At 38.8% G+C, this 23,027-nt stretch overlaps 1 protein-coding gene across 1 annotated transcript in view; it reads right to left on the reverse strand.

The window, feature by feature from the left end:
• Positions 1–23,027, reverse strand: part of LOC106896969 (gamma-aminobutyric acid receptor subunit pi-like) — a 44,151-nt gene that overhangs the window by 12,579 nt on the left and 8,545 nt on the right. Inside the window, exons 3-6 of the mRNA XM_014957320.1 lie at positions 13,901–13,968; positions 12,266–12,483; positions 11,572–11,654; positions 6,261–6,398 (exon numbers count right to left, since the gene is read on the reverse strand). Coding sequence (XP_014812806.1) covers positions 6,261–6,398; positions 11,572–11,654; positions 12,266–12,483; positions 13,901–13,968 — 507 coding nt within the window. The remainder of the gene's footprint in view (positions 1–6,260; positions 6,399–11,571; positions 11,655–12,265; positions 12,484–13,900; positions 13,969–23,027) is intronic.

A 23,027-nucleotide genomic window follows, 5' to 3' on the forward strand; every position in this document is an offset into this window, starting at 1 on the left:
GGTCACAGCAGAGGCACCTGAAGGAAGGATGGATGCTCTCCAAATGCTGTCAGCAGTTCCTAACCTTCACTGTAGTGTTACAGGATGGGAGCATCTTCCCAAGAGTTCCTATGGACTTTTTGATGAACTCTACTCCAGTAAAAGACTGCTCCATATTCCTCCTTATGTAAGAGGCACTTTGGTATCCGGCACAGGGTGTGCAGTCAGGCAGAAAGAGCACATTCTTCTCTATCATGAATTATGTATGCTAACCCCTTGGGTGCCAGCTAAAACGTGTGATGTACATCTTGCACAAGCCCATCTACAATCTAACTCTACTGATGCATCATTTTTATCTCTTCTTGCACCTTTTAAGGACATAGTACAGAAAAGCTTTAAATAGAATTTAACTACGTGATGAAAATGTAGTTTTCAGTATGGATTTTTTTATTGCTTGTTTACAATGAACATGTGCATTAAGGAACAGGTAGTGTCCCCACCTTTATCAAACAAGTAAGTTGTGGAACTGAAATGCAATTCTCTGACTGATGTAGAATGCTAAGGGTGTCAACATAGATGGTTAATATGTTATTTCAGCTCATTTGTCCCTCCCTCAGAGAACAGTCTTTTCTTCACACTCAGGATTTTATGAACTACCTCTTCTCCTATTTGCTCTTCAGAGGTGAACTAAAGGAAATGAAAGATCAGGCCAGGCTTCTCAAACATGTGTTTCATGTTCACCAAAATTCTTTCAAAAAAAATTGGTTTGAAATTCACATTTCCTAAGATTGAAGCAAACCCTGTCAGGAAGAGTTTGTGTGGAGATATATTTATCTATTTAGTTTACCTGTAGAAAAAAACTTACAAAAAATTATGCCACAGAAAGTTTTCCAAGTGTTTATGTGTACTTCTGTCTATACTAGAATGAACTTCCCAGAACTTAAACAAAAAAAAATGTGTCTTCTTAATATCCTTGATATTCATTCCATTTATTGCATTTCAATGTGGTTTTATGCTACTGTAACTTTTTCCACGCCTTTTCCAAAACTGTTTCCTTTCTAAAGTGTTCTGCATTGCAGTAGCATCACAAGAACAGCTCATGATAGAAAGCTTTTCAACATCAGCTGAAGTGGAAAACATTGCTTACAAAGAGTGAATAAATGAGCTCAGATAGGTAAGTTGAACATAACACGGTAACAGATACATATGCATAAGTAACTTAGGTAAGGCTGACCAAAGACTCACCAGATAAGATTATACTGAATAGGGTTCTGAGATTGTTTGTAAGCACTGTGTGTCAAAGAAGATGTTCTCAGAAATAACAACTGGAGGGTAATTACTTATAATTAATTATAAGAGAACTGATAAAGGGAATGAGAGATGCTACTCAGTGTACCATACCTCAAAAAAGAAGAAATAAAAATTCCAGAAACATTTGATTTTTAACTAAGAAAACTCCTGAGCCTTGGGAAACTGCAGATGGGCCCGTAGGACAAAGCAAGGTAATGCCTCTATTTCAAGAGAAAGAGATCGGTTGATGAACATACACTCTGTGTAGGAGTTACATTTATACACTCTTATACGCCCTTTATATACTTTTTGATTTTCAGATCACTAGTTATAAATGAGAGCAACTCATCGCTGGCTTACTTGTGACCTCCCACCTGAAACACCAGTAACGTGGAGTGGCCAGGGGTCAGCAGAGTTTCAGCACTTCGTAGCCAAACGAGGTCTGACGAGGCCTGAAGCACAATTTGTCATAAACACCGAACTCCTGGCAGGGACTGCAGCCAAGGAACAGCAGCCAGCTCCTTTGCAGTCTTTTTCAAGAGGGCAAATGTCTTGTCTTTGTGCGTCAAGGAGAGGAGACTGACTTTATGCTTCTGTCTCTTCTTTCCTTCTGTTCTGCCAAAATGATACCATTTGAATATGTCATTTTGCTGACCTCAGAGTTTTCTAAGCAGGGAATCGCACTGAGAGCCCTGACTGCTTGATGTAACTCTCCCTTCCTTCTGGGCTGGGGCTGAAGACTTGGTGTTAGACCAGAACTGGGCAAGCTGGGCCGCTTCGCTCCTGCTGCTGGAGGCTCGGCACGAGGGTTGCAGTAATGAGAGAAAGACTTAAGGGAAGCTGCTGGCCAGAAGAAAGGCTATCAACAGCCAGTTAGCCTCAAGTATTAAATGACATCTATGCTTCTTTCTCCAATTAAAAATGCTAATTGAGATTAATTAGCTATAGCTTGCTGTGAAAATGGAAGCATTTATCGAGTGGGAACATGAGGTCTGTCCTGTGGCCACTACTGCTCAGGAACAAACATCACAACCTACCAAGTGTCTTTTAAGAAAGGAGCATTAGCACATTGAAGAACAGGATTAGAGTTCAAATTTCTCAACAACTATCAGAAACAGCCTGAGTAAAACAAGACACAGTTCAACAAAAGCAAGTACAAAGTCCTACACTCAGATGGGAATTGCTGACACCCCAAACAGAGTACAGGGAACATGAAGCTGCAATGCAATAAAGGAGAAGTAGTACTAGAAAGAAGAGCAATCTGAACAAGGTCAAAAAAGCAAAATAATTTTCTTCAAGAAAATCAAATATCAACCCAGAACGGATAAGGAGGAATAGAGTTCATGAAATGCATTAAGTAAACCCTTCCCTCTATGGAGGGTATCTGATGGGAAGAGCGTACCCAGTTTTGAGTGCTGCACATCACCAAAAATATGAGAAATTATATGGGAAAACAATAGCAAAGAAAGAAGATCTAGAAAACTGTTTATATGAATTAAAAAGAGGGAAAGCGCGGGTCTGAGAGAGGATATATGTGTCATGAAGTTGTGAAAAGGCTGCTGAAAAATAGCAGGAAATTTATCTTCCATATCCACATAAAGGGTCTGAAATGCACAAGGGAGATCAAGATTAGACATGAGGAAAATATGCTTGTAATAATCCCCAGAAAAAAAAATCATCTAGGGAGGTTGTGCAGTAGGCGCCTTGGAGGTTTGTGTAACTTACTCCCAGAAACATCTGTCAGGAAATAAGCTGTAGATACAGACGATCTTGCCTTGCAACATGAGAAAAGATTAAGTGGATTTTTAAAGTCTATTCCAGCCTTATTTCTATGATTATTTACAGAAAAAGCTAGACTGTAACAGTTGTTGCTTTTTATATTTTTCCAATAAGAAATGTAAGCTTTTTATATTACTATTACCCTGAGAATGCAGGTGGTGTTGGCTAGACAGCTACAATAAAAACCCAAGAGCCACCAATGCACATATATGGTTTTGAGGTCCAAGACTGTATGCAGAATAAGGACTGTAGTTAAAAGACACGTAAGAAGTGGTTCTAGCAATTAACTACCTACGTCCAAAATGAAATTGGTCTGTACCAAAACAAAATCAACACCAAAATCTAGGCAGCAGTCTAGCTAACATTATTCCAAGTGACTTACTATTACGTGATTACAATAATGTGATTACTGTTATGTGATACATGCTGTTCTATAAACAGGATTAATCCACAATGTCCTTTTCTTAAATGTACTGAAGTTACTGATGCGGGAATTTTGCTGACCACATTTGGAATTTTGCTGTCAGTGGCCGCACGTGAAGGCGGGTTTTGCACGGCTCTACAACATTTCACTTGTGCAGCTGCTGTGCTGCCTGTTCAATCATCATTGCTTCTTTTTCTTCTGTGTTAAGAAATACTACACACAGCTCTTCCCTCCTATCTCTGCCTTTAGCCTTGTGAATTGTGACTGTGATAAATAGCTGTTATTTATAATGTAGCTGCTGTTTATAAAATACTCTCATATACCTATTAATGGTGTTAAGGAAATGCAAAGCATCATTTTTCTGTTCTAAATTGATTACATGGTTACATAACACAATTGCTTTTTTCTTTTATTATGGGCTACAGCAGGCACTGCCTCCTTTAAAAAAATCTGCAGAAAACAGCACCTAACTCATAATGACTCAATAGAAAATGAAGAGGATTATGAGATTTCATTTTAAAAGTACTCCATAGCACTTGATAATATGGCTTTCTTGAACAGGAGAGTTGAGACAAGCAGGTGTGGGAAATTTTAATGGAGTTAAGTTGCATGGTTAACATGTATAATTAAAAGAAAAAGTATCTTTTGACTGCATACACATGATTCATTCCAACATAAAGGAAGGCAAACAGCATCATTTACTGAAGAGCATAGTTCATCTGATCATGCCTCTTCAGCTATAGTTGGAAATTCTTTTTATTGCATTTGGTAAAAAAATAATTGAACTTTTTTTAGCTTTAGAGTCTTACTACCTTATGATAGGTGGTAAGAATTAAACAGGTTTCCTCTTCCCCTTTCCTGTATGGTGAACAGGCCCTAATACCCTTTTAGGCAGAAGAGCAATAAAATTTTTTCTCCTTTGATTGAACATGATGGTGCTTGCCCAGAAGCTGTAAAGAGGAGGAAGGCAAGCAGATGTCACTCATGCAACTAGGAAGAGCCTACTGGTATGTATTTCATTTCGGCACTTAAATCCATGCGGAGAACTTTGACTTTTAGCCTGAATTAATATCTGAAATTAGGTCATAACATTTCTCTGTGTTGAATAATTAAAGTAGAAATACCCAACAATGGAACAGAGAAATTATATTTCTGTTATTCAGAATTAGTAACATATCCTCTGGTGAAACTTCAGCTCTGAAGGATGTGTGACTTCATTTATAGATCACCCTTTCAGTTGGCATGTTGACTTGGGCAGAATAGAAACTAAGTATGCAGTGAAGAACAGCAATGAAGAACCCAAGAGTAACTCGAAGAGCATAAAGCAGGTTTGGCAGGTATTGAACTCTTTGAAAGCCCTTTCAAAATCTCTGGAAAATGAACAGGAGCAGACTCTTTCATGAAGTTAAGTCCTGCAGTTAGACGAAACTTTCTACAGCAGTTTCCTAACATGAGCAGAAGAGCAGGTCTGTGGAAATGCTTCTGACTCTTCCCCAGGCAGAGGAATCTCAGGTTGGGCAATCTGCGCTCTGCTGCCTACCAGGCTGGAGATAAAGAACAACCCTGACAAACGCTAAACATGAAATTTTTTGTGGTTTAGGCCAAATCAGCCAATTACGGGCAACAGATACTCTCCCCCAACTTTCTCACTCCAGGAGAAAAAGGGAAAGAGATAAAGAGATTTACGAGTTTAGAATGAACTAAACTACTTTAATGAAATATTAATATTAAAACTAAAAAGGAAATAATGAAATAGATACAATATATACAAAACCGTATCAAGCTGCCAGGATGATGTCACCAGCAGGCACTGGGGAAGTCCCAGACTGGGTTCAGTGACAGATGGGAAGTGGATTCCAGCTTTGGAGTCAGGAACACATGGATGGGGATCAAAGGCAGATGAATAGACAGAGCCCTCTTCAGACATCAGCCATTGAAGAAAGAAGGGCTGACCCTTTGATCCCTCAGTTTTTACACTGAGCATGGGGCAGATGGGATGGAACACCCTGTTGGTCAGATTTGGGTCCTCTCTCCTGTCCCCTCCTCCCCTCTACGCTTTTCCATTTCCGACCCTCCAAAGGGGCAAATAACAAAGTTACCTGACCTTGGTTGTTACAACAAGAAGTGTAAGGAAGAGCCTCTCTGGACACCGTTCCTTGGCATGACGTACAAACATTGTTCTTATGACAAAGAGCAGTTTTCTCCACAATATGCTGGTAATTTCAGAGTGAGAAGATGCTGAGCTAAGATGTAAAATTACTGAACAGAAAATTGGTTCTATTTTTCCTCAAACCAGGACAAAACCCAACTTCTTGCAGTTGCAAAAGCACCCAGCATATTCACGGAAATTTCCATGGCTGAATAGAGGCTTTTGAGTTGCCTAATAAAGCCAGAGGGGCCATTTCCAGGAAGGCTGGGAACTGTTCTGAGCTGGGTACCCAGGGTCCCTGATCTCTCTCCAATTTAAATGCCCAATTTACAGGCTTTTCTTCACAAGAGCCCTCTCTGACCTTATGTAGAAGTAGTAGTACATCTCTTGTTTATCATTCTTCAGATAATGCACAGCCTCCAAGAAAATGCTCAAAAACTCTCAACCTTTACATTAGCTGGGTCTCTGCTGGTAACATCTGGAAAAGTATGTATGGTTTCAAGAATGTAATCTAGCAGAAAATTGAAACTGTCATCCTAAGAGAAAGGAAAGTGTAGAGAAAGCAGTTCCTTAATGCTGCTCTGTGTCCAGGGCCATACTCTGAAATGCACCTAAAAAATGTTAGAAGGGTGTTTTTACCTGTCTCATACACTGCCTCGGATACAGAGGTAAAATAGTCTTCTACTGTATATTGTGCCAGTCGGAGCGTGTCCAAACCTCGAACTGAATCATTTCCTCTAGTCCAGTAAAACATGACATCATTGATGTTGTAACCCCCTGTAGTGATACACAAGCCAATAAAAGTGTTTATTTTACACAATAATTAATTTGTGTTGAACCCACTTACAGCTCAGCTGTTTCTTATTTGTCTGTCTGAAAGTACAATTAGACATAAACAATTGTAAGTTCTGGCAGAACATAATGCTTGTTCCCAACAAAATTCCCAATAACATGCAAAGTCTTATAATTTAAAATCTGACTTTTTGGATGTGGTCTTTTTTTCTATCTTTTATTCTAGTATAGACGACAAACTAATAAAAGAAAATAGTACCACATCCTAAATTCTGAAGGCAGAAGCTATTAAGCTTTTAAATAAATATTAAGCTATTAAATAAATACTGGTTTTATGAGTTACAGCAGTGGCAGCACTTGGACTAAACATTAAGAGTGCAACATTTTGTTGCATTTCAGGCTGCTCCTTCTCAATGCCATGTGTTTGGTCCCCACTCTCATAGAGACGAGGGGGTGAGGGGAGCAGCAGGCTGTGGTGGGTGCTCGCCCTGGTTTGTCCCCCCACCAGCTCCTGCCCGGCCTTGGCCACCACGGCCACCACAACAGCAGCTGTGAGAACTTGCACCCGGTCTCTGGGGGATGGCTGGCAGCAGAGTCAAAATACTGTCTGGAGTGGGGACCTAGAAATTTTGTTGCCATGAAAATATGACTATAGGTCAATTATCTTACTGTATAAATAGTGGACAGCCCCAGAGCCCTTGGAGCTCTCCTGTACGGCAGCGGCTGCACGCCAGGATCTCCCCTTTGGTGAGGACGCTCGCTTAAGGTTCTACTCCTCGAGGTTAGAGATTCCTTGCCACAACAGATTCTCGGTGAGTGACTAATAGCATGCTAAACTTTGAAATCTTAGCTAAGTAATGTAAAGGATTGATTGCGCATATATAATCCTTTAGACATAAACCGTTGACCAAGTCTGGGACTAGGATTGGATCCAGCCGCACCCAGACTCCTCTCTGAGAAGGAGTTTAGAAAGCAAAGGGGTCCTTTCTGAACCTCCTGACACAATGGGAGGGTCTCCCTGACAGCTGGTCTGACACTTTCTGAACCTCCTGACACAACGGGAGGGTCTCCCTGACAGCTGGTCTGACCCTGTCCTCTGGGCAGTAAATAATAGAGTGTACCCTGACAGCGAATCTCTTATTACATTTACTACTGGTTTTATTGCACTTACTATTGGTTTTGTTAAATCACTGTTTCACCTTAATAAATATTTCACTGCTTCACTCTAACGAGTGAAGTCAATCACTCTGTCCACGACACAGGGCAGCTGTGTGCTGGCACCCTGCTCTCCGCTGGCCTTGGGTCACCGCTCGGGATGACATTGCAGCTCAGAAGCTTGGATGCTTCCCAAGGACACCAGCTTCAATGTTTTTACAGTCCCAACAGCACGGCACGCTGCAGGGGCCCCAGGAGACTTCCTCTTAACCTTCAAGCAGTAACCAGGAGCTGAGTGGGGACATGAATCATCTATCAGAAGACAACTGTATTTTGCACACGCTTGTCAATATGTGGCACAATCATCGCTAAAATACCTCGGTAGGTTCTTCCCCATTATATTAAAAGGCAAGCAATCTTCAGACTAGTGAATATGATTAACTCAAGATTATGTTAATGTAATTTACATGTTAAAAGAGAGCATTTGAACACCTTTTACTTAGTTTACTTAGATCAATCTTTCTTGTATTTGACAGGCTTCTATTATGCAAGTTAATAGCTAAGCTTAGGGGACAGAAACATGAGCAGATGATTATTTTTAGACTCCAGTCAATTGTAAGTAAATTGCAGTGTGAAACAATAATGCAACACATTGCACAAGGGTATATGCTGCAAAAAGAACAACGATCTAGATTCAAAGAAAAAGACATGCATTAAAAAGAAAAAAAGAGCATTTTAATATTTTTAAGTTAGCAGCTTTGGTGCTTGCAGTGACAAAAAAGAACTGATTTCCTACAGCCATTTAATGTTGGAAAAACATGAGTTTAGAAATTTCATTTCAAGGAAATTGTGCTGGTTTCCAGTTAAAATGACAATTTCACCTGGAAATTCTTTCCCTGACGATTCTTTAAATGTAAATTGTGTTTTCACTATCACTGGCAGTTTTCTGAAAAGGTACCATGACCAGGGATCTCTGCTCACATTCATAGCAATCACAGCAAACACACTGCTGTGCCAAAGGGCTAAGCCAAAAGCACACGCATCCGAACTAAGTTCTCGATTCACTAAAATCACACACTGGGAAATTTCCCAGATTTGGGAGATGAAAAATAAGTGACATTTCCTATAAACAAATGATTGCATTGTCCTCAGTCAAAACAAAGAGGTGTGTAGAAGCATTTTTATGCATGACTCCAGGTATAGATTCATTTGACTTCCCTTCAGTATCTTCAGCTGCAGATATTTAAATGAAGTCCAAAGAACCAGACAGTATCACAGTAAATTCTTATTTATTTTTACAAGATATTGAGTCTTCCGAGTTTTGTGAGATCGGAAAAATTCCCGATGCCTGGATGGGTAATAGCAAGCATATCTCCAAATGGAGGTTGTTTTGCTTTAATAGAACCATTTTTACTCTAAAGTACTTCCATTAGCTGAACAATTATTAGGTTTTGGTGATCCTTCCTATGAAAATTCTTTGAAAATACTAATTCCAAAACCCTTATTTGTGAAGAATTTTCATGACAAAAGTCTTCCCTATAATCAGTAAAATTAAATAGCACTGTGGTCCCTCTGTGCTGATATTCTTTATTGAGGGAATTAATATTTTACTAATTATAACGTTTTAAAAATTTAGAGACAAACCCCTTAACCCATGTTATTTGGCTTCTACAAGTAATCTCTGTTCTCTTTACATGACACTGAGTCTTCATTCTAACTAATTTCTAAAGCTGAAAATATGTCATTCTTGTACTTCTCTGATGCAGTATGAGTATCTAATGTCAACAGGGTTAACTACAGGAATAGCAAATTTGGGATTAAACATTCATAATGCCTAATACAAATGAGTTTCTTTACCTTTCTGTTGCTAAATATAATTTCCCTTGATTGTCAAGCACAAGTTAAGTGCCTTCACATGGCTCTTCACTGAATAAATCCTAAAGGACAAGTTCAAAAAGGAAATAAAATTTCAGAAATGGGACCAAAACATGAATATGTATTTGGGCTGGAGGCCCAGAGGGGCAGGGAGAGGAAAAAATCCCTCCGCCCAGTGTGGAGGAATGGTGGTTCCCTACCCCAGGCAGAGAGCGTGAACCCCCGGCAGCACCAACCGAGGCAAGAGCCTTTTTGGCTGAAATGCATTTTGTTATGTAGAAAGTATGAGTCAATTAATGTTATTAACTACTAATAGCAGAATAGCAACTTATAAAGGCCGTGAGGGATGTTGTATTGTGTAAAGCCTTTGCTTTATAACATCATGTCATGTTTGTCTTTACATTAGTAATCAATAACAGGCTTAACACTTTGTCTCAGCTTAAATATTTGCTATACGTTTTATATTTTATTTATAAATGTCAGCATTTGTGTGGATGTGTATGTATGCTTGCATCAACAATTCTTCATTCCAGCTAATGGTAGTTGCAAGTAGTATTCTGGGATGATGTCATTATTCATCTATAAACTCCCATAGCTTGTCTCATGAGGGGGCAAACACCATTCCCAGCATCCCCAAAAGAAGGTGTTACAGTGCACCAAAGAAAAAGGGCCACAGCTAAAGGCACACTGTTTCCTTTTGCATTTATTGTTTCTTGCTGTTTTCCTTAAAACTAAACACCAATGTCATGGGAGCATTTGTGAGGACATTTCTGTTTTCCCGTTGGACAGGAGACATTTGTGCCTTACTGAAAAAGCAGATGGAATCATTCTGAAAATTGCTTACTTTTAATTATATAGGGAATTGTCTTTTTTTTTTTTAATCTTGTCAAATAGATTTAAGTTCCTGTGGGACAAGGATTTCATTCTGGAACTAGAGAAAATGTTAAATGACTCATTAGGCAACGCTGCTAATGTAAATCCATATGCATTGACTTACCAATATGCTCTTCCAAAGGAAAATAAAGAAGAGATAAATCCAAATTCTACCTCAAATCACTATTTGTTAATCATATTATAAAACTGCTGATTCTAGAAGAACTCCTGTCTGAGGAAGGTTTGGGGGTTGATTACATTTGTGGTTCTGTCTAAAATGAAACTTTGCAGCAATCTTCTAATTGGTCATTATCAACAGGAGATAAAGAACACACATACACATCTGAGATGGTAAAGAATAACAAATTCACAAGTACTGAAAAACCTTCCAAAAGATTTTGAGTATGTATTGACATACATTTGAACATCTGTTTTCATCTTACAGGACTGGGTAACCTTTTACATTATCCCATGCAAAAGTATTTTGACAGGGTCTTAGCATAGAAATTTTAGCAAAAAGTGAACTATAAACATGCATTTGGGTATTTGCAAATCAGCCATGTCTACAAAGTAGTAGAGAGCATATTTTAATGAAAATTATGAGGACATTGATTGATAAAATTAGAACGTATAAAGGTACATTTAGTCTTAGTCCATCAATTGATGAAATTTTTTCCCAGGGCACTGGGACAGAGATGATTAAATAAGTCCTAGAAGGATCTGTATATACCCATCTCAGAATAAAACTGTTTAAGCAATTACCTTTTTTTTTTTTTTTCAGTATAAAGACAGTAAATTAATTATGAACTCTATGCCTTACAAATAAGCCTTATTCTAATTTCTTTCTTTCCTAAAGGAATGTGCCTCAAGGGAGAAAAATATACATACTATCAGAAAGAGAAAAATAAAATAAAATAAATATTTTCTCTGCTGTGCTGGAAAATGTCTGCTCACAGAACTCCCCCTGAAGACCAACAGAATAACTGCAGGATGAGCTGCAAAACCAGGCCTACGATAATCTTCTGAGGTTTTGTTTAATCATTAATAGCGTGGCAGCATTTCAGTACTGACACACTATTTTCAGTGAAGCCTTATGCATTTATATTTGTATACAGATAATAATTCAAGAGGGACTGGTCACATACTGTCCCTTGGATGCTTTGAAAATTCCAGCCCCGTAATATCCAGTAGCCCTTGGAAAAGATCACAGATATTTTTCTAATTCTATAAAAACAGTAAGGATTAAGTATCTTACAGCTTTCCAGTTGCAAAGTACATGTCTGCTTATCCATTGGATATTTGGTCAGATCCATGCTGCACGCAACAGTCGTGGTGATCCTTGGGGGAAAAAAAAAAAAAAAGAAAAAGATAAAGAGTATTGCTGCTTATCAATGGGATAAAATTGTTCATCAGTAAAAATAAAAATAATCCATAAAAAAAAAAAATCTCATATTTGCCATTATTCAACATAGAAAAGTTCCCAAAAAGGTACCCACTCCTGAACAGCTGATTTTAGTAGCAGTCCAAAAGCTACCTCTTGTTCTCACTTAAAGTACCCATTTTCCTTTGGTGATATACTATGATACATTTTGTAATTTTGTTATATTTATCAAAATCTATTATACAGGATAATCTGTGATAAATAATGCAAATCAATCATCACAGCCTGATGGCTTCACTGCAAAATAACTGGAACGGCAAAACGCAGTTCCTGTAATTCATCTACATGAAAGCAAAAAGGGCTATTTAGGGAAGAAAAGCAGACATTATTAAAGTTAAGAATTTAATCATAATAGTCAACAATATTATATATTTGTAAAACTAAAAGACCATGCATATTCTACATTTACAAACTGATCAGTTTCTTAAGCATAAAACGATGCTAACCTTGAAAGCTTAAAGCGTAAGTAGAAACCAAATATAAAGGCTGGTGTGTGGTATATACATACCGTAGAGCATACAAGACTGTTCCATTAGGGTATATTCTTATAAGACGATTCTCAACAGTGATATCATGAAGAAAAGACTTTTTTGAATCAACTATGAAGGTATCCGGTACCCAAAGCATTTCCACAAGCCGGCCATCTAAGCTTAAACTCTTATTACCATCAAAACAAAGTCTCTCATCAGTCCATCGCTGCCTTAGAAATATGGTAGCTGTGTAGTCCTGAAAGCAAACACAAAATTACTAAACAGGGCATGCCTGTATTATATTCCGTTTTACAAAGGCATATGGAAACAGCTGTTGGGCACAAATGGCCTGTGACTCCGTGTCCCACTCTTAAATGCTGGCAGTCTGACAGCAGCTGTACTGGCTCCTGTACTGCCAAATTTTCCAGGACTTGATGTGAGGTTGACATCATTAAGAAATATTATCTTGAGCAGATTTTGTTCTTAATGTCATTGGAATTTTACAGTAAAAGCTGATGGCCTAAGTCTGGGGCTATAAATCAGCTGAAGTCATCAGAGTTTTGTAAGCAGAAAATCTGGCTCTGTAAATCTTTAAATTTTAGAATTATTTATATAAGTGGTTGCAAATGTCATTTTGTTCACATAAACTGCTTTTTTTTTTAAAGAAAACTTTGGGAAAAGTTGTAGAAATTCAGATAGACAAAAGAAGTGAGTGAAATAGGAAGGGAACTGTTATCTTTTAGAAAAATTTATCCTTTCAGCATCATAAGTGATGCTAAATTTATCAAGACCTTGAATACAGCTCTCAGCCGAGTTCAGTTTCAAAACAAATATGCCTTGTAGTCGCATTATTTCTTAGCACCTTTTTAATCAACTTTTGATTTTAGGGTGTGTTCTTATCAGGATGATAAATTCATCTTAAGGTCTGTCCTTACTTCTCCCTTTCTAAATAGTAACTAATACTTACTAAGTACAGAGGGATTCTACTATTCAATTTCTGTGGAAGCCTGAGTAATGAAATGGTAAGGTACTTTTAGATATATACATTTTATTTTATATATATGTGTGTGTGTACACACTTTTTATGCATGCACACACAAAAATATTTTCTAGTATTCAGTATCTCATTAATTAAATTTGCCTTTTATTTCTATATGTACTAACCAATGTACTAACATTGGATCTTGAATAATAGAAAAGCATGCTCCATTTCATAGTTTGTTCAAAAATAAATTATACAAATGTAACGAAACAGCTGGAATAAATTAACGTGTGACTAACACTAAAAGAAAAAACAATATGAGTTCAGCTGCGTCTAATCACAAGGAAAGAGAGTGGTTTCAAAGTCAACTGAATACATGGTTTATTTTCTGAAATGCATAAATATTTAGACATTTCATCTGGAAAATAAATACCACTCTACATGCCTTTCATTGAGATTAATGCTCAGTAGCAAACTTCTGTTTGTATCTGTGAGAGGTGTCGTTTGCATCTGTATTTCTATACTTATTATAGTGCTATAACCACTATCTGTAGTGAGAAATAAATTTCCTTCTCCAAACACACGCTGACTGCACCAGGAGAAAAGACTCAGTCACGTTGCCAGCAGAGGTACACACAGAACATTGGCTTATCAACAAGCAAAGTAAAAAAGATTGCAAAAGCTATAGTACCATATTTATTTCCGATATTGTATCAATGCTTGCAATATCCAGGCTCATTCCAACCGAGACAGGACCATCTGCAAAAAAGAGAAAGCCAGACTCTAGCACACAGTTCTTTAATACTCCTTGTTCAGGAGAACTGGCTACAAAATCTTTCACAGTATCACCCACCCTTAAGATTATTAAGGAATTTTAACAATCTCATAACTAAAATACAATACTTCTAAATCTTGGTTTTAAGAAGTATGCTTTATTTCTTAAATCTTTCCTGTTTTATGAGATTATTTCTTTTTCCCCAGAAAAAAAGCATTGGGGAAAACTTAGCACGAGAAGGTGCCATCCCCATGGAACATCACACCCTCCTGCTCCGAGGTGCAGAGCAGTGGAAAGAATTCTTCCAGTCGCAACATCTGGTCCATCAGATGTCAGCAAACTAAGGAGCTGCTCCTGTCCATGTCACATGGTGAATATCCAGATGGGATATGAGTGGCTTTACTGCCTATTTAAGCATACATTGTCTATATTGTGTCACTGTATTTGAAAGTCTTGCTTTTGACCTTTAGCAGCTAATGTAATTTAAACATTTGTGTTTATGAAGGAAACCTAGTAATTTCATTCTCCTTTTAATATTAATAACAGCTGAAGGTTTAAATGTGATTAAGCACCTTACCTAAGGAGTTGTTACGATGTCACTGTAATGTTAAAACGCAGAATTTGTGCAGAGCTGTCATGGAAACATGACATTATTCCTAGATGAGTATGTGCAGAATAATTAACAGAGTATTTGCACAAGGAAATTCATATTAAATAAGTGTATCTCTCCAAGTAATTCAGAAGCAGAGAATGCAGAACTGAGAAATGCAGAAGTACTTTAGCTAAGATCTCAGGAGCTGATGGTCCCAGGATGTGGCAGGCACACTGCTGAGACCCCCGCGGCTCCCGGCGATGTCTTATGGACTTATAAGCTCCCAAACTTATAAGCTCCCAAACTCTCACTTATAAGCTCCCAAACGGCACCTAGAGGAAGACGGGGTCGAACTCTACCCCAACTGAGCAACACCAGAAAAAAAAAAAAGTGTCATTCTAAGTGGTCTAAGTTTATTAGGTGTCTTGTTTTGTTTTCAAAATAATTTCCATTTGTAATGCAAATGTTAAAGTAGTTTAACATCTGGCACTCCTGAAAGAATCTATAAATGCTTTGTTCTGGACTCAGTTGAAAGTTCAAATAGAAACCTCCACGTTAAAGCAGGATTGTAGGCTTGCAGCACCCCCTCATGGCAATCTATGTGTTCATTATATACCATAGATTATGCACAGAGATTGGAAGAAATTGTGCATCTATTGGAAGACTTTGGAGGTTAACTTCACAAGATCATTTGACTGAAAAGTTTTCAGACCATTGACAGCTTGTTCTTCTGTTACTTTCCATTCTTTTCAGGTTTTGATACTCCAAGAATACATTTAGATTTTGTCCCTCCACAGTTAAAAACTTGACCCTACAGAAAACAGCCCAATTTTCTTGGGCGCAACAGCAACAGAGTCAATTAATACTTACACTTACCGCTGTGCTATACTGTTATTACAGGTACAATATTGCCAGCCTCAAAAGATGTGTCAGACCCTCCAAAAACCATTACATTTAAAAATAAGTGTGATTTATAATGCATTTTTAATTGTTTTAAAGTCTTGCTACAGTTTCTCATGTATGACTGTAACAGAGCATATTATTGCCAACTATCACAAGAATTTGGGGGGAATCTCATCATGCAAGGCACGTGCTTAACAATGGACCGTTGGAAGTAGATGACACTGCAGTGTTCAGCTGGCTATGTGGGAATTGTGGCTGGGAATAATTAGACTCTTTCCTATTATACCATATTTTATTGGTAGGAGCAACACTTCATCCTTGACTAGTTAAGGTGATACAGATTAGGGGAAATATTCATTAGCAGCATTTCAATATAATCAGTGATACTGTTGCACATCTGAAAGGAAACACTGACTTTCCAGAAAGCTTACTGAAATTAAATTAGGCTTAGTTTTTCTGGAATCACAGAAACAGGACTTTGTACATCTCTTCTTTCTTTCCTGTTGAAGTATTTTTCAAAATATTATGGACTAATAGAAAAAAATTGTAGTGTTGGGTGACTCCCAACCACCAAAAGACATCTAGTTTAGCTTCAGAGGTGCTTCAAGCTCAAATGGATTGGCCTAGCACAGAACTGCCTTGTAGTCCAAGAGCTAGAGAGCAGTAGTGTCGTCAGGCAAAACCATCCTGCTCTGCGAGCCCTCATCATCTTCATGGCCTGTGTGTGTGCTGTGCAGCCCAGCCAAGCACCCATGAAAACTCAGCAGAAAATTACATCCCCTCAGATTCAGCCAGAGAAAAGGAGGCTGAGGGGAGACCTTCTGGCTCTCTCCAACTCCCTGAAAGGAGGGTGTAGCCAGGGGGGGTCGGTCTCTGCTCCCAAGTCACAGGCCATGGGACAAGAGGAAACGGCCTCAAGTTGCACCAGGGGAGGTTCAGATTGGAGATTGGGAACAATTTTTCCATGGAAAGGGTTCTTAAGCCTTGGAATGGGCTGCCCAGGGAAGGGGTTGAGGCCCCATCCCTGGAGGGATTTCAAAGCCGGGTTGCCATAGTGCTTAGAGCCATGGGTTAGTGATGGTTTTATCAGAGTGAGGTTGGTGGTTGGACTGGATGATCTGAAAGGTCCCTTCCAACCCAGACAATTTCTGTGATTCTATAACATTCTAGGGGTAGTTGGGGGTGGGGAATGGGGAGAACAAAACCAATTCACATTATGGAATGGGTCTTTATTAACATAATACAAGCTACTGATCATAGCTGTGCTTTAATTAAACCAGAACAATAGTAATAGTTCAAGTTAATTTCTTTTGCGTGTGTGAGGCTAAATAAATTTAAGGAGCCTTACTAAATAAGAAAAGTATTAATAACAGAATGAGCCTTCCCATAATTATCCACCAGGGTTTCCCCTGAACTTCCTCTGAAAGGTCTCCTGCTGACCATGTCAAAGCCAGGACAGCAGACCAGATGAAGCACTCAGTTCCTCTATTTCCATATGTTTGGCAGGAACTGTACGTATAGCAACAACTTCAGAAAAAATCTACTTTCTTCAGAAGAAAACTAAAGTCAGTCTGTCCTACATTATTGAAGAGAACCTTCAAGACATAGCAAAGAAATGCCAGAGGGTGTGCCTTATACCATAATGGGTGCACAATCTAATTAAAATACATTTTACCTTTTACTGAAATTTATGTAAAAGGCTGTTACTTTATGCACTTTACAGGCATTCACAGTAATCCCATACAGAAAAGCTGTCAGAAGAGTGGCAGAGATCAAACTTAAAAATCACTGCAATGATCACAGTCTGTTAAACTTTGTGCCAACAAAGTAAATCACCACTGAGCTTCATACGTATTTGTAACTCTGAGGACCTACTACTTAAATCAATCAGCACTATCATGAACTGACAGTACCAGCTCTTCATTTAGTTTAAAAAAACTTGTAACATTCTGACATTCAGAAGCATCTTAAAAGGGATAGCTTTCTGAAATAACACCTCATCCTTACATCAATACTGGATAAAATCCTATGATGCTCTAATACAGAACTAGAAGGGAAAGTATAACTAAGACTGATTTATTAGAGTTTCATGAAAAAATGGTTTTATCTGCCTTATTGATAGCTTTGCTTTGTTTTAGAGTGTTATGTGACTTTTAGATAAAGTTATACATTACACTTGGATTTTTTCCGGTGCATTTAACTTCCCACCAGAGACATCTTTCTTGACAGAAAGATGTTACATGAGGAGACTGGACAAATGAAGACAGACCTTCTGACAGATCTCAACTGTAATTGTTGATACAATGAAATCAGAAAACAGACCCATTTCTAGCAAGAATCAGCTTCAATTCTACTTTTTTCACATCACTGATCTTTAGACAGTGATCAAACTTCACTAGTACACTTTGTGGACAAGGCAAAAATATGTGGGGAGAGTAATAATAACAGCTCATTAAATCATTTGTCAAAACCCCATATTTTAATACAGCCAAATGCAAGCAATTATGCAAACCCTGTGAAGTTCAACCAGGCCAAGGGCAAGGTCCTGCACCTGGGTCAGGGCAATCCCAGGCTCAAATACTCTCTGTGGGCAAAGAATACTTTGAGAGCAGCCACAAGGGGAAGGACTTGGGAATGTTGGTGGATGAGAAGATTAACACAAGCCAGTAATGCATGCTGGCAGCCCAGAAAGCGTGCTGGGCTGCATCAAAAGAAACACGGCCAGCAGGGCCAGGGAGGTGATTCTGCCCCTCTGCTCTGCTCTGGTGAGACCCCACCTGGAGTGCTGTGTCCAGCTCTGAAGTCCTTGGCACAGGAAGGACATGGACCTGTTGGAACGGGTCCAGTGGAGGGCTACAAAGATGCTGTGAGGGCTGGAGCACCTCTGCTGTGAGAACAGGCTGGGAGAGTTTGGGGTGTTCAGCCTGGAGAAGAGAAGGCTCCGGGGAGACCTTATAACGGCCTTCCAGTACCTGAAGGGGCTACAGGAGAGATGGGGAGGGACTCTTGATCAGGGAGCGTAGAGATAGGATGAGGGCTAATGGTTTTAAATTGAAAGAGGGGAGATTTTAATTAGATATTAGGAAGAAATTCTTTGCTGTGAGGGTGGTGAGGCACTGGAACAGGTTGCCCAGAGAAGCTGTGGCTGCCCCATCCCTGGAGGGGTTCAAGGCCAGGCTGGATGGGGCTTGGAGCAACCTGGTCTGGTGGGGGGTGTCCCTGCCCAGGGCAGGGGGGTTGGGACTTGATGACCTTTAAGGTCCCTTCCAACCCAAACCATTCTACGATTCCATGAATTAATGTGGGGACAAATAATGCAGGCAGTATGTACGGGATAGGAAAATATATTGGCAAGCAGTGCCTTTGAAAAGGGATTAGAGGTTGTCACAGATAATCATTTCAACATGATTCTTCTGTATTATGCTTTGGCAGAAGCACTATTGCAATGGGGAGCAATTCACAGAATTATGTTGCAATCTAGACTGTATTGGCAAGACCACTGTTAAGTTGCTGTGACAAGAGTGGTTTTCCACATTCGAAAAAAAATGTGCAAACAGCAGACAGAGTTCAATTGAGAGAGGAAAATATTCCAGAAGACAAAAATTTTAGAAGCTTAATAGCAAAACTTGTGACATGACAATTCAGAAATAGCATTTGCTCAGGTCCTCAAAGGGAAGATGGAAAGGTGACTTGCCTGATGTCAGTAAGTGCACAGGAAAGGTATCCAGCAGTAAGTTGTACATGTTCTCTGACAAAGCAAAGCAAGATACCAGCTTAAAGAAGCTAGAGACAACAGGAAACTTCAAATAAACTTTTTTCGGACTGAACTCAATCATCTTTCACCATTTAGAGTCTCTAGAACTCGGCATCTCGGGGGAATATGGGGAAGAGACAGGGACAAACCAAAAACAAACCCCAAACTGTCCTGCATGCAGGAAGCTGGGTTTGATGGCAATGACAGTCTTACAATGTCTCTTATTTCCACAGGAAACAAAGGAACATCTACATTACCATCTGTATGCTGAAGTTCACAGCTTTTCACCAAGTCACTGATTTAATAAATCACAATTTTAAGGATTCAGTAGGGATTCAGAAGATGTTTCTTCTGCAATATACAGCTGGCCATACGTATTCTAGGCTTTTTGCCTTTCTCTGAAGGATTAGACATTGGCTAATTGGCCCATAAAATAGTCTTTAGATGACAGTTATCTGGTACTTCCTTCTCATGTGTCTTGTGAGTTTGTCTCACTAAAATCAAAGTGGTTCAGATGTTGCTGACATTCTGATATCTCCTGATCTCTTACCTCTTGGGTAAACTGTAAACTTCTGAGGACTAAAATGTCTTCATGTCATTAAACACACAGAACAATATATAATATAAACAACATTTTGGTGAAAAATGTGATGACTGGTCTTACGCAGAAGACTCGACTCAAGGATTTATTTTGCTTTCTTGAATTTAAACCATGAAATGTTTCTCACTATAAAGCTAAGGAAAATAATGTGGTTTAGCATAACTGATTTAGGCATGGTACTTTTCTGTACCACTTGAAAGCAGCTTCCATATTCAAATATACTTAGCTGTGACCTTCTCCTAGTCTCTCTTTTTAATTAGAACACTTAAATTATCACATTCAATCACAGAACAAAATCTGTTTGTATAAAATTATCTACAAGATTTTATGCATCCCTTAACAACTCTATGAACCTGATCCAAGGCTCACCGAAGTCAGCAGGAATTGCTCATTAATTCACAGAGGTTTGGCAGAGCACCTAAAGTTAGAAAATTCATCTACAGAGTTTCAGCAGCAAACCTGATGTTGAAATCAGCTTGTATTGCTGTGATAGCGTGTCGGAGTTATGTAGCACACTTAAGGAAATTTAAAAATGCAGTTATTTCCCTTATGTCAGCTTTTCTATAGAAGACTTTCACATATATCTGAAAGTCTAGGATGGATATTATTCTGTTAAGGGGTACTATCTACTAACACTAGTACAGGATTATTTCATATTTCAGCCCAGATAATGGCTAAAATAATTCTAATGGAGATTGCCAGGTCTATCTGCTCAGTTTATTAAGACTTGCTTAATGAACCAACTCAAAGAGGAACATTAAAATGCTATAGTTATGGAAAGAGAACATTCTTAAGAGTAACATTCAGATGGGGGCAGAGGCACAGCCCGGCTGCGATTCCTCTGCAGTAAACACTGTGTAAAAGTAGCCCCATAATTTGGTAACTGGTATGTGCCACCCGCCATGGACAAACATAAAACACTCATTTTTATTTGCCTGCAAGCCTTTGCCATCCTCAGCCTGGTTTCCTCTAATCTAACTGTAGGCACCTGATTCAGGTGCCTAGAGCTGGGAATGACAGTCTGTATCGGGCATAAATGGCAGTTTGGGCAGCAAGGGTCTGGAGTGGTGTCCTTTGAAGGAGGGATGACTGAAGTAAGGTGAGATTAATTCTGGCTTAAAATCTAGAAATCTACTAGATGCAATCCATGCAAAGAGAGGAGAAGACAATTTTTTATGTTGTTATGCATAGTCATTGGATTCAAATGAAAAATATCTTCAAAATCCCCTCATTAATAACACCAGCTGAGTTATATCCAGTTAGGTAATTTCCAGTCATCTGCCAGCCCCAGTACAGGGACCAAACACAAATAAATAGGCAAATGGGAGGCTTATTAAACTAAGATCATATGATCTGACATAACGTTTCCTTGACTAGTAAATATTTCAGTTTCTCCTGGCTTTAGGAAACAGGAACCTTCATTTTATAACTCATTTGCTTCTACCTAATGCTTTCTTTTCAGGACTGAAAAACCATTTTGCTAAATATTAAGGCATTCAGTATCAGTGATTTCATAAGACTATGATTCTATCTTGGCAGCAAGCATCATTTCAAAAATCCCCACTTCCTGCCTAAAGAAAAATTTCAAGGACAAATAACATTGACATGACCTTGAAATCTGTTATTCTAAAATTCAAGCTAACCTCCGGCCTCTCACACTTGATAGAAAACACATTTCAGTGTTCCATAATGACTGGCTAACATTAAACTCAAAGCACCGTAGAAGCCAACCAGTAACACCAGCTAGTTTTATGACACATTTCTTCATGCATATTTATAAGTACATATTTAACTGACCACACAAATAAACAGAAATAGGCACTTTTGAAAGTAAAGGAATCAACATACACTTAGTATGTTCCCATTTTATGCAAATCCTTTCATGAACTTCAGACAGCAAACATAGATCCCGGGGTTAATATGCATATACATCCTTTCCTGTTCATGGTTCTGGACACACAGAGTGAATCAGCACTGAGAGACTGACACAATGGGAACCCTGCAGGTTTTTACAGCAGCTGATGATCTCCACCAGGACCAGAACACTCCAGTTTGTTTTTATGATGTGTCTGTTCATCAGCATACTCAAGTCTAATCAGCACTTTGATCTTCCAATCTATTTTTGATTGGTCAGTCTCTTACTATTAACACGCAAATACAATACCAAAGAAATTAAGGATCTGAGGGAATAAGGAGGGGAAAAAAAAAAAATCACAGAAGAGGTATATATGACCAATGCAATACTTTGGCTTCACAAACAATTTAACAGATGTTTTGTAGCCATTATATAGTTCTGAGTAAGCCAGTTATACTAAAATCTTTCTCATGAAGAAGAGATACAAGGGACACCAGCTGGAGGCAGATAATATCCATAGAAATAAAGAATTACATGGAACAAAGTTAGGATAGCTGTGGTCGCACAGATCAGTGTAATCCACTGATTTGTTATGAGGATTTAGATGGTTTACTAGCTCTGCTTCTGAGAAGAGCAACAGCTTTTCCTAGACCTGAATCTCATCCAAGCTGCAGCCCACCTTGCCAGTAACAGCAAGGGCAAGGGCTGGGCAGATACCCCACCCTGAGCATAGAGGTGATACCCTCTACCCCATGGAAAAAGATCCCAAACGATCTTGCAAAAAGCTACACGTCCAAAAATAGGGATGAATGCATCCTGGGTAATCCTAACCTAAATTATTCCTACAAAAGAAGTCATTTCTCACAAAAATACCAATTCTGCATTTAGAAAACACATTAAAATTCATTTTTCAGGGTCTCATCCCATTCATTCAGCAGTATGGCTACTATATATCCATCAAAGATTTCTGAGACACAAGTGTTTGCATGCTTGAGCCATGGGGGCACACACAGCAGTGCTGGCACTGTCTGGAAGTGCCAGACTGGCTCCACATGCAGCATAGGCTTGATCTGGTTTGAGCTCCTCTGGGATTTCCAGGCAAACACAGAAAGCCCTTATCATCCCTCTGAACAAAGTTCCCAGGCAAAAATAAAAAAAAAAGCAACAGTTGTGCTCCATTACATCAGCTGAGAAAAAAAAATTGGCTCATATTAGAAAAGGGAGATTCTTAACTCAAGAGTGCTCTAGAGTTGGTGTTATCTACTATCAGTGGATTTTGCAATTAAATTCTGTGTGCTGTCTACCAAAGCACATCCATCATGGCAGTGCTAATGTATC

This window comes from Calidris pugnax, unplaced genomic scaffold (assembly GCF_001431845.1).
Source record: "Calidris pugnax isolate Ruff unplaced genomic scaffold, ASM143184v1 scaffold4, whole genome shotgun sequence".
NCBI lineage: Eukaryota > Metazoa > Chordata > Aves > Charadriiformes > Scolopacidae > Calidris > Calidris pugnax.